The 13,178-nt window shown below is 45.2% G+C and overlaps 1 protein-coding gene across 1 annotated transcript; it reads left to right on the top strand.

Annotated features, from left to right (window-relative positions):
- Positions 1 to 12,073: 12,073 nt before the first annotated feature.
- On the top strand, positions 12,074 to 12,896 carry LOC131242986 (uncharacterized). Its single transcript, XM_058242023.1, has one exon. The coding sequence runs from the start codon at positions 12,128 to 12,130 to the stop codon at positions 12,740 to 12,742; it is 615 nt and encodes a 204-aa protein (XP_058098006.1). The 5' UTR covers positions 12,074 to 12,127; the 3' UTR covers positions 12,743 to 12,896.
- Positions 12,897 to 13,178: the final 282 nt, after the last annotated feature.

Raw genomic sequence — 13,178 nt, 5'->3', positions numbered from 1 at the left:
ACTCGGGCTAGTGGTGCGCAACTATTTATACATGTACCTTTGCAATGGCCAGGATCTCGGTTGGGGCACGCGACTAACCTGAGATCAGGAGTTTACCACATTGAGTCTGACTATCCAAATTTAGGTATGGGACTGGTTTGGATAGAAGTCCCTTGTGATGGACCCCATAGCCTATGATATTACGTACTATCATCCCGACTTCACACTCCAGAATGGTCATTCCATTCGCATCGCATATTGCATTACATCCGCGGCATATGATATTTTGGGTTACCTGTGTTTCTGCATTTATATGGTTTAGATACGGCATCAGATATTTGATTCTTTATGACTCATCATTTGTATAGTTGATCTGTATCACGTATTCTGATATTATTCCTCATTTCTATAGTTGATCTGTATCGCGTATTCTAATATTGTTCCTCATTTGTATAGTTGATCTGTATTGTGTATTCTGATATTATTTGACTCATGAACTTATCAGTATTTCTAATATTGTATAATTATGGCATGACAATATGATGAAGATGATGTGACTACGGATGCGTGTAATACAGTTATGGCTGTGGTATAAGAGAAATGAAAATATGACTTGGTGATGCTGGTAGCATTGACTTGGAGTATTACTATGATGCATATGCATTGCATTGGCATTGACATCATACTTTATGTGCTACATGTCTTGCACATATATGATTTCTTTGTAACATATTTATCTTGCTTGCATGTAGGACACACTGCACTGTAACACCCCGTACCTCTGGTACTCGGGTGTTACCCTTGTAAACCCACATTAACTAACATTAAGTTAGATTAATCAGCTGACTTGAACTCGGTCCATGTAGGATGGAGGTTCCAACTGAAATTAAAGTCATCCATCCAGGTCCTCCAGGTGCCGGAACGCGTCCCATAACACACAGAGGGTGAGATTACCTAAACACTTTAAATTAGAACACTTATGTTAATGGAAGACTGCTATGACACACTTATCTCTAATGACTGAAGATTTGTTAGTGGCAATCAAACCTTCATCACGACCAGTATGTGATATTAACCGTTGAAAATAAATATCAGACCCACTGGACCGTCGGGTCGCGTTATTTGGGCCAATAATAGCCTAAAGAGGAGTGTAGCGGCCCACCTGGGCCTCACCATCAGCCCAAAATCGGTGGGGACCCCTGTAAGGGTCCCCCAGTGCAAATGGACAGTGTGGATGGGAGCACTAATGTCCCATTGGGTCCCCACACAGTGCATGTACATTGAGAGTGCATGTACACGACGTGCGCTGGATCCATGGGGTCGGTCAAACGGCCTTTGACCGACCCTCTCTCGAAAAATCGCAAATGGTGTTTTTCCCACCATTTCCCTTTTTGAATGATGGATCTTTGGGCCTCTAAGTGGCCCACCCGAGCCACTTTCCGAGCCATCTGGACCGTTCATTTTCTCCAAGGGGCCCGGCTTAATAAAACCGTATAGCCTTTTGGGCCGTTGTAAACGGACGAGAAAGATGGGTCACCACTGTCCATTGTACTACATGTGGTGAAAATCCGCTGTGTGGAACCCATCTGGGATTACTTGGACTGTTCAGGATTGGCCCGATGGCGCCATCTCAGCCATCCAACTTCCAAAGAGAGGCGTGCTCTCTCTATTCCAGAAATGGCCGGGCAAGGGCCGTGTAAGAAAAAGCTAGGAGCGGCATTCCACTCCGGGAAAGAGATACGGAATCTCTCCTAACCGTTCTTGGGGAAACGTGGCTCCATCCCTGTCGATGGTGCGAGGCGAGACAAAGCGGAGACAAAAACTCGAGCTCTATCTCACGAGAATTGGAGATTGTCGTGAGATATGTGGAGATGGGCATTTGGGACACGAGAAGTAGGCCCCACGCTAATCCTGGGTCCCATCTGGACCGACCAGATGAATCAAATCGTGCCCGTGCACGTTAAATGACGATCCGTCATTAAAGATCGGATCGTCTTCCCTGCTGAAAACCCACACGAAACGATAAGATGGGCCCCACCAGATCTGAAAGAGTGCTTTTCTGGTGGGCCTCAAAGTCAGATTTTTGTCCAAACGGATGGATGGGCCCCATGCACATCTGATCTCAGATCCCAGTCGTGCACGGTCAGTACACTTCTAGCCGTTGGTGCCCTCCCCCTCTCTCTATAAATAGAGCCCTGTAGCCTCGGGTATCGGACCAACAAGAGAGAGAGAGAGAGTAGAAGAAGAAAAGAGAGTGGGCCGACTGTGTGGTCTCGGTTTCCACTGCTCCAACTCAATCCTTGTGAGGTTCGGACGGAGTCGGATCAGTTTGGATTGTAGCTTCACAGGCTGGTGAGAAAGAGAGATAAAAGAGAGATACGGTGTGGCCGTGAGCAGAGGGTGAACTCAGTGCACCCTACACCGCCTCAGCCGTGGGGAAAAACCAGACTGAGTCGGGTCAGTGTGGACTCGTAGTAGCACCACAAGCAAGAGAGAATGAGTGAGGAAAGAGAGGAAAGGGGAAATAGGGAGGCCGACCCCTTGTCCCAGCATAGGTGAGATAGGTTGCAACTGTTCCAGGGAAAAACATATTCCTTTGTTTCGTTTCTCATTTTCCTTGTAGCTTTTCCTTTTGTTTGCTTCTCATTTTCCTTGTAGCATTAGCTAGTTGTGGGTGATGCTTGCCTGGACCAAAGCCAGCTCAAATAGTGGCCGTGACTCGGTCCGATAGCAAGGTCGGCCTATCACCTTGGAACACACCCGAACGGTGGCTGTAATTCGGGTCGGAGATCAGCCAAGTGATGGCTAAAATCAGACTAAAAGCTAGGCTGGAGGACAACCCAGTCTCAGACCGGGACCAAGCCAATCAATGGCTATGGGTTGGGCCGTTTTTTTTTTACGATGAAAATGGTGGCCACCGTACCGCCAGTTGGACGCCAACGTGGGTTGAGAAACAACGGCCAGGATCAGACCGTGATTGAGCTTAAAAAAAAAAGCATGAGCCGGGATCAGTTTCAACGATGCGCAGCAGATGTTGCTGTCTCCACGTAAAACGCTGGTGGACTGTCTGACGTTGGGCTCCACCAAATTACATGTGGACCAACTGCAGACCATGGGCCACCATATGAAGCTGGTGGGCCTCACCCTGTGTAGGACATGTGGGCGGCACCCTGTGTAGGACAGGTGGGCCACACCTTGTATAAATCCCAGGTGGGCTGTAGCCCAGTAAGCTACCATGGAACTAGCCAAGGATTTTGGGGCTGCCTGGGCCCAAAGTAAATTCCAGGTGGGCCCTACCATAACGGGCCCACCTGTTGGGACTGACTGGAGCATCCTCCAGTACATGAATATACTATGTGGGCCCCACATTTAAGTGGGACTCACCAGGTGTATGTATGTAATACACACATGAATTATATGTGGACCGCACATTTACATGGGAGTACACCACTGATGGACGTGCTCCATCTGAGCCATCCGTCCATTTGACGAGCCCGTCTTTGCGATGGTGGGCCGCGCATGTGGACCCCACCATGATACATGCATTTTATCTGCACTACCTGTGCAGTAGGTCCCACCAATTAGATAAGGTGTGTGGACGTCAGCAACATTATGGGGCCCCTTAGCCAGTCCTTAGTAGGCTGTAACAGCCGGTGGGTACCCACCATATAGCACATGTTTTATCCCAGCTGCCACCGCCTGGACTGGGGCCAACACGCCACCTGATCGCAGCGGTTGCTGCATCTACATCAGCCATTCTATGGGTCCCACGCGCTGTGTGTGCTTCATTTATGCCATCTATCAGATGGACCGCACCACAAGGCTGTGGGCCGCACACCGTATAAGCAGCTGGGTCACAGCATACATGTGAGTAGGCCACACACCAACTGTTGGTGGGTTGCATCGACGAGGGCAACACCGGGCTGTGAAGTTCTTGGTCGTCCATCAAAGGACATTGCATCCGGGCCGACCGTCAATGAACACCCACTTGCTAGACGTTTGCATCCTAAAATTTCATTAAATATATATGCAATGCAATGTATATATATATATGTATGTGTATACTTTGACGGGCTTTCCAACCTCCCCTACCTATTCCCACGTATATGACTTTGTGACTCACTACCTAATATGATTGAAATTGTACAGGGAGTTACGTGAGTGGTAGGAATTCACCATCTTCTCAAGGAAACTTGCCTCTAGGAGCATTCTACGCCTTGTTCGGTGATGATTTCCTCCCCTTAAGCTTTCTATCCCTAACTAGACTAGAAATAGTAGTTTTAGTGGTGTAAATGGTTAACTAGACTAATGATGAATCGTGTATAGAACTTGATTTATCTGTTTAACATGATAATCCTCATGCTTACCATTATTTAGAATATTTATTTCTTTGTACTGCCTAAGTAAATAATCCGGTCGTTTATCTTATGCGTTTTCAATTGTTGTTCCTTATTTCCCTTCAAAATTGTGATACATGTTGCTATGACACACATATTGGTAAAATCTCTCCATGGGAATTCCTATCAAAGGAGAGTCCGTGCTTGGGGTGTAATTAGACTTGTTGTGATCTATGTAGGTCCCTGACATGGAGGTTTTGGTTGTGTTGTTGACCATAGGGTATACCATCCATGTGGGATTTCATCTAATTGAGTCGGGATGAACTTTACAACATTTCTAAATACCGCTGTTTACTGGTCTTTGTATCATTCATGCCGTCATGTTTTAAACGCCACATTTGATGATTTCAACGTTTCATACCCAGTCGGCATTGGTGGTGGCCCCCTTATGTTGAATTGATTGACCACGTGTTAGTGGGCACTGCACACACCCTAAGACGGTAGTCTCATGGGCCGGGGATGGTGGTAATGGGACACTATGCCCGAGCCGTCGGCCTACGCTAGGCCTTGCGCTCCCCATAGTGACTGTGAGCTTATTCAAGCGGCTGATTGAAATTGGACAAATAATGGGCTGGCAAATTATGCATGCACAGCATACTACGACGGCTTGGATCATTATATCCATACGATTACGCTGCGTGTTGCGCTAATGACCAGCCGATCGATTTATGATGATGACCTGGATCCTCATGCCCATGCGATTACGCTGAGTGTTGCGCTGACGACCAGTCACATCCATGGGTGACGACCCCATTGCCTGTCTAGATATTTTTCTTGGGGCATCGACCGTCCGGATGATTTACCCGGGTCGATGATTACATTCATGCATACATGCATTTAATAAGACTGCATATACTCTGTTTTGGTTGTCTGGATATTTTATGTTATTTCTCGTTTAGGACGGCGGTGTGTAATCTTGAGGGGAGATCACACTGAGCTGGCCACTCATTCATCGATATTCAACCATACAGAGGACGCAGGTACGGGAGACATCGAGGACGAGGCAGGTCTGGAGGCGGTGGCCGTCGAGGAGGAGCCATATGATGAGTTGCAGCAGGAGGCGGCAGCCTACTACAGGCTGAATCAGTAGTCTAGTCATCTATTCTATTTCAGTACATTCGGATTTTAAGGAAACTTGAGATTTTGTAAGTAGCCCCCATCTGGGTGGGCCCGAATATTGTTCCTATTTTGAAGCCATATCTATGGCATGATTTTCATTTCCGCTATGTCGCACTTTGATTTATTGGTTGATCATCGTTATCAATGGCTAACTCCTGGGTTCTTGGAATCCGAGTCGTGTACTCGGGTTCTGAAAACCGGGGTGTTACATGCACACACGTGTGTACTCACTAGGCTTTTGCCTAAGCTTCCTATTTCCCATTTTTTTCAGGGCTGGAGTGGCTTGGAAGACTTTGCCTTCTTGATGTATTACATCTATTTTTCGATTTGGCAATATTAACGTTGTGTACCTTTTGGAAAGCATTGTACTTGTAACCATCAAGATTTCTATTGGAGAATGTTGCTTGGTAATTTGATCATGGATCTTTATGCTCTGGTATTATTATATGTATATATATAAAAAAAAAGTCAAAAATCTTCCTTGTGGTGCATCGAACTCGGAACTTGGTGTATGGAAGTCGAGTGCCGAATTCGGGGCATCACGAAAGCTATCCGTCCCTGGGTTTGGGGCGTGACAATGGTGGGTCCCATAGATGGACGGCGTGGATGAAACAGGTAGGGTCCACAGAACTTGGTGACGCCACTACAGCAGCTATGTAGTTGGAGTGAGGTACACTAGTCGTCCCACTCCCATACGTGGGGAGGGGTGGGATACAATACACACATCAGTGGGGCCCACGTGGGGCCCACCATAACGTTTATCTTCCATCCAATCTGTTAATAAGGTCACACAAACCTGGGTAAAGAGGAAAAACAAATTTCATAACGATCCAAAACTTCTGTGACCCACACAGGGTCTTAATGGTAAACATTCAATCATCACTGTTTCCTGTGACGTTGGCCACCTGAGCTGCCACATAGGCAAATTTTTGAGGTGGGGGCCCACCAAATGCACGGTGTTGATGTTCCACACACACCACGGTGGGGCCTGCGTCTAGGACTGTAACGCCCTGAAATTCGGGGGTCGAGCATAACTCAGCTCCCGAGTTCCAAAACATCACTTATGCAACATAATTAATGAATGATGTATGTTGACTGTATTAGCACATAAACATGGGATAGATTAAGCCAAAACGCTGATATGATTCAGGGATAAGTGAATAAAGCAAGCGGAAGACTTATAGTAAAATATGTGTACAAGTGTAAGCCCCTGAATTACATATACAACCAGATCGTGTAAAAGTGTTATTTATCAAAATTATAAGTACAAGTTACATCATTTCAGTTCCCAAAATAGTAATCCCATAGATCCCGCGCAACAGACCGAGGCTCGCTAGAACCCGTCTGAAAACTGCATATAGGAGAAGGCAGCCTCGTCGTCATCCAGCTCCCGCTCTGCCTCAGACGTCGCATCCACATCTGCAACATCAGGGCCTAAGACAGAGTCTGGTGGGTGTGTAACACCGCCCCAGAACGTGGGAGTGAGTGATCAACTCAGTGGAACAATAAGGCACTGGTTAACATGTTATCAGTTCAATCAAACAGTAATGATAAAGCAGGACAATTAAATAAATCCTAAGTACTCTTATTAATGCAAGTATGAATGCGGTATGATGCGTGCCCTCACACGTACATCCTCAGCGTCTTCATCTTACGTTACGCATGACATCGCCTCAAAGTGCGCCACATCTACAAAGCACATGCAATTGCGGTGCATGGATATGATTACCAAGTTGTTATTAGTCCATTTCACACAACAGGATTGGGAAACTAAGATACCTTCCTCATGTCACCATCCAAACAATGATCCATACTAGGGTCGTCAATCCTAGACATCTCATACGATTTTATATTTAAGGTCGTAGCAAAGGGCTCGTCACCAATCAATGCACGCCTTTCATGCCCTTACTACCACAGATTGGCTCGTCACCTCCTTGCGGTATCCAGGTATGCTCGAGGTCACTACAAAGGGCTCGTCACCAATCAATGTAGGCCGACAGCACGAATATAGTGTCTCATACCACCATAATCGGCTCACGAGATTAAGTTGCTCACTGGTCACTACGGGGAGGCTCGTCACCCCAGCGTAGGCCGACAGCTCGACCACGGTGTCCCATACCACCATGTCCGGCTCATGAGTCTTAGCGGATCAGGTACCATGGTTATTAGGATTTCACTGGTAAGTTCGGTACCCTAGATTCAAGCAGTAGCGTCCATATATGGTTAACATACACTGGACAATCGGGTTGTTTGACGAACTCGACTAGCACGAGCGCACGTTGAATTGAACGACATGGAGTGCGCAAACACTCCGCGTGGTCGAACCACTGCCGACAACTCTAATACGACTCGGGTTCGTCTAATGCGTCTCACGTGGCGAAAGCAATCTCAACCACGACCATAGGGTCAATTACCGATTTCCTGGACTAAGGCATAGTCCCAAACATCCTACACTACGACAGATATTCATATGGAATATAAAACAGTAATGGATCAACAACTCAAATCATGTTACATACACATCTGAAGAATAATCAACTTAATATAAATGTAAGCATAGGAATGCTTGAATTTAAATAACTTGAAATGTAAATGCATAAAGGAAATCATGCGCATCCATGGGAGTATTGAGAATCACTTCTCAACGCCCACACTTAGTGTAATCAGTTACACTTAGGTCATTCATGCATTTCTACAACCACTTAGCATACAAGGAATAACATACATGACGTATGTTGGAATACATGCACTTAGACAATTCCCTTTACCAAGGAGTTGTCATACATGCATCTAGCATACATACATGACCAATAATCATGGCAAGCACAAGTGCGTATTTTATACGTATACGGTACTTTATAAATACACTTAGAATACACAAATCTCAATATAGCACATGCATATCAGGAAAGCAATGCAAACATAACATTTGACATGTGAAATCTCATCCATAACAAGAATAAATCACTAACTGGGATTGAAAGCCTTGAAAACCATAACCTATACACTTAAAGTCCGCACCTTAAGCGAAGAAAGAACCGCCGAACTGATTTAGACGAGTTGTCTTCGTCAACGGCGCTAGAATACCCTAAAATAAGGATAGAAATGAGATACAACAACACCAAGTCTAATCTAAGCTCTAACACAGGTTAGGGTTAGGTTAACTTACCCCAAAAGAACTCAAAATCGCCAAGGGAACGATTCAAAGTGAAGGTTCAAAGGTGAAGAAGAACAAGGAAGAATCAAGATGATTCACCAACCAATCTCTCTCACTAACTCTCTCTTTTCCACTCTCTTTCCAAGCTAGGGTTAGAGAAAATTCGTATGGAAATGAGAGCTAGGGTTTAAGGACTATATATAGGCCTTAAAATGATGGAAATAACCCCAGGGTCAAGGTATACTTAGGTTATAACCAAAGTACGCCTTTCTCGATCCAACGAAGCACTTGGTGGGCCTATAACCACGAAAGGTCGGACTTAAGCTCACCGACCATGGATCTAGGTCAGGTGATTTTCGGACCGACCGGCTCTACAGATCGGCCATGGCGGACCACACTCAATTCAACGGTCACGGAATCTCGATCGAGTCCACAAGCACTAGGATATGCCTGGGCCAACCATCCCGATCGAGGGTGAAATTGGGTCGAAATCCAACGGTGAGATAGCTTAAAATCGTCGCAAACACGACTCAGATTTCATAAAAAGCTTAATAAATTCCAACCGTTCTTACACTCTTCACTCCGAACTCAACCAAATCGACCGAACATCGGATCGACTTGATTTTTGAGGTGAAGACCAAGCCCAACTCGATGCAGGCTAAGATCATCGCCATCGGACTTTCGACGCGTGGTTCGATCCAGATCTTCCAAAAATTCCCCAGAACAACTGGATTTAGCGATGGATCCCAGATTTCAGAGTAACGTAGCGCTCACTAATCTACACGTTTAGAGCCATGCAGATACAATTTAAAGTGATTGATGCGAATTTCACAAGCAATCAAGTAAAGCGCTAATTACCCCAAAAACAACTACTTAAGGAAAGATTAGCACAAAAAATTCCAAGGTCGTTACAATCTACCCCCCTAAAAGAAAATTTCGTCCTCGAAATTCATACCTACGTTAGCAGCAGCAGCACCTGCCGCATTTTTTTTAAAAAAAAAACACGAATTTCCGTGGTTTTTCTTAGGTGGGGCCCGTATCAGGAGGATCCGCTCCACCCATTAGATTCTACGGCTCATGACCAACCAAATGAGCCCAATATGCGATGTGTTTTGGTGTATAGAAACATCAAAGTGGGCCCCATGGATTTTAACGGTAAGAATCATTGTTCTCTATGCTATGGTCCGCCAGAAAATCAAATTGGCTTCATATTTCGGCTCAACGTCTAAAATGAGGTAGGGAATGGAATGGACGACATGGATTAGACCCATAGATCAAGGTGGGGCCTGCATTAGCGGCCCACCCAAAACCCTTAAACTAAGCTAATATTTTATTTTTTTTGTTTTTCTATTGCTATCAGCACAACCCACTGTCTGCTCACGCTTCACTGGACCACGTCCAGCGTCTAAGGATGCTGGACGGATGCTGTGTATATATTATCAAGGTGGGTCCCACATGGACGTGGCCCACTTGATTTGAATCAATCCAATATTTGTGTTTTCTCCTCACCATTAAGGTAGGGCCCACATGGCTTGGATGATGTAGATCCAACACGTCCATCAAGTGGGTCCCACGAAGGTGGATGACATGGATAAATTGCATACATTCTGGGGCTAACAACAAGGGAAAAGAGAGAGAGAGAGAGAGAGAGAGAGAGAGTGATGGAGGGACCCCGGTACTATGGGCCCTTCCTTCAATACATCACAACATACATCAAGTGGGTCTCATTACATGTGAGCCCACCAATTTAAAATCAATGGTGGAGATTCATTCTCCATCAAAATGGAAGGTCTAAATGACCCTATTTATGCAAGGGAAATAACATCATGATAGAGCCCATGGAGAATGGCCCCATCATGGAATGATCATGAGAATCAAGGTGGACCATCGACCACATCTAGGGTCCAAAGTGAGATCCATACCATCAATCAGTAGGCCTCACTTGGCCCATCATCAAAACATGAAAATCTAGGCCTATGAAGCACCCACCGTTCAATTTTCTTGGTTCGATGGAACATCGAACTCATTGTGTCTTACTTTAATGGAAGATGATGAGAAATGAAGGGCTAGGATGATGGATCCTGGGATGGTAAGTGGGCCACACAACACACTCTTTTCTCTCTTGGAAGTGCTTGGACGTGCACTCCTTTGCTTGCTTGGAAAATGTGAAGAGAAAGAGAGAGAGAGAAGGGGTGGTTGTAAGAGAGGTGATGGGTGTGAGTGATGGATGTGAGTTAATACATGTACTTGACATGTATGGGTGTGTAAGAGAGAGAGAGAGAGAGAGGGGGGGGGGGGGGGAGAGTTGACTTTGAAGTTGCTCTTGTACTTGACATGAGGTGATTAATTGATTGATGAGACATGTTTTAGAGATTCTCTTGGGTTTAGTAACGCACGGTGGTTTCCTCAAACTGAACGCGGGCCCACATCTCCTGACCTGGGTATCAGATCTGTATGCAAGACGCGTCGTGGAATCGCGGCGACGGTGCGGTCGTAATAGTACAAGTCTCGGATTAAGTTGACTCAAATCTACGGGATACAACTTAGGGTCGTGCGCAAACGTCAATTATAGGTTGCAAATTGCTAGAATTCGAGGGGAATGATCGCGGAAGTTTATGGAACAGTACAGACTAGGATACAGACTAGGATACGGGCCCTACAAGAGGCCTTATGACAAACTCGCCAAATAGATGGATAGTTTAGATGTAGCACAAACCTATGATGGGAGCCATAGAACGCACCAACCAGGTCTATGGTGTGTGGTACACAGGCGGATTAACATGTGTATTAAGGTCACCAAGTTACGTGGGTCCCATTGTGAGGGACATATTATATCCAAACTGTCCATCCATTTGGCGAGTTTGTCATGAGGCCAGAGTTGAAAAATAAGACAAATTCAATTAAGTGGACCACACTCTAAAAAGTAGTTGGGGATTGAATATCTACTATTAAAACTCTTTGAGATCATATAAGTTTTGGATCAAAATGATATTTGTTTTTTCTCTTCATATAGGCTCGTTTTACCTAATGAACAGGTTGGGTGGAAAATAAATATTATTATGGACTTAAGAATGTTTTAATAATGTGAATTATTGTCTCCACTGCTATATGTGATGTGCTCCACTTGAGCCGTAAATATGACTTATTTTTTTTTACTATGTTCTAAAATTATATAGCCAAATGAGGGCCACGTAACTTTGATTAGAATCGTTGGTAGAGCTGGAGAAGCATCACCGCTCGTCTTCGCACGATAGGTACCACACGAGCCGGGTGGGTGGCGTGATACACAAGCCAAGCCGCTTCTAAAAGTCGACAGCTGAAATTAGTTAAACAATTGTTAACTGACTTAATAATGCCACGTGTACACTGTCCGAGTGCCTGCGTATCAAGCTGTCATGCGCAGCCTCGTACACATACCTCCTATAAAAATCAAGGGTCTTGCTCTTTCTTTCTTCCCCTCTCTCAAGATTCTCTAATGGCGTTTGCTTCTACTTCTTCCACTCCTCTTCTTCTTCTCTTCCTCTTCTCTCTCATCTATCTCTCTTCCATTGTAGCAAATGCAAGACCAGGCCTCCATTTCCATCCCTGCAATACCCTCTTCATCTCCTTAACCATCTCTTCCTCAAAACCCCCCTTCCATTTCTCCTTCTCCTCAGACCAGCAAAACCCATCTGGGTTTTTCGCCCTTCTTCGTGAAATCGACGAATCAAACCCCAAACCCTTCCTCCCATCTCCCAATCTCTTCCTCGACCGACCCGAATTCCCACAATCCATCCATTTTGACGGCATATCCGACGGTCCCCACAAGCCCACAATCCCGCGGCACGTTCCTTTCGGGTCTCTTGGCGCCAGCTCGCTCCGCGACCGGACCAATGACATCCTCTCCATTGTCGTCTCCCTGCTCTTTGGCGTCAGCTGCGGCGCGTTGACGGCAGCGACGATGTACTTGGCATGGTCCGTGATAATGAGCAAGTGTGATGAAGAAGAATTCAACGTTGAGGATGGGAACAATAACGTTGGTCCTAAGGCAATGGGGTATGTCAAGATTCCTACCGCTTCCGTTGCCAAGGAAGGTTATGAGGGGAATTAGGATTATGGTTTTCTGAAATGGGGTCTAGATACATAATATAGGATTGAATTTCTATGCTATTTTTGGATTTTCTTACACTGCTTAGTGTTTTCTATGTTTGAATTCTTGTGATGGAATCGTAGATGTTATGATGTTTTAAGATGCTGTTTGGTGATTTGGTTTCTTTTGTGTTGCTGGTGTGCGTTTTGTTTTCATGGATTGAAGCCCTATGCTGATTTTATATGATCTCCGAGTGATAATCGTTTTTTGTTTTTGGTGGACCTAAACCCTGATTGTCTGTAAAACGAAAAACAAAAATGGTTGCAATGGTGGGATCGAAGCTATTACAAAATGGTTGAACTGTTCTGCTTTAAGGGGCTGTAATGCCCTGCCTTTGGAAAAAAAAAAAGGGTCCATAATGGCTGTTACAGGGTCAATACAGTGTATTCCTTTAAGG

Source organism: Magnolia sinica, chromosome 4 (assembly GCF_029962835.1).
Source record: "Magnolia sinica isolate HGM2019 chromosome 4, MsV1, whole genome shotgun sequence".
NCBI classification, from domain to species: Eukaryota; Viridiplantae; Streptophyta; class Magnoliopsida; order Magnoliales; family Magnoliaceae; genus Magnolia; species Magnolia sinica.
The sequence above is the reverse complement of the archived record's forward strand: the minus strand, read 5'-3'. Positions and strand labels throughout refer to the sequence as shown.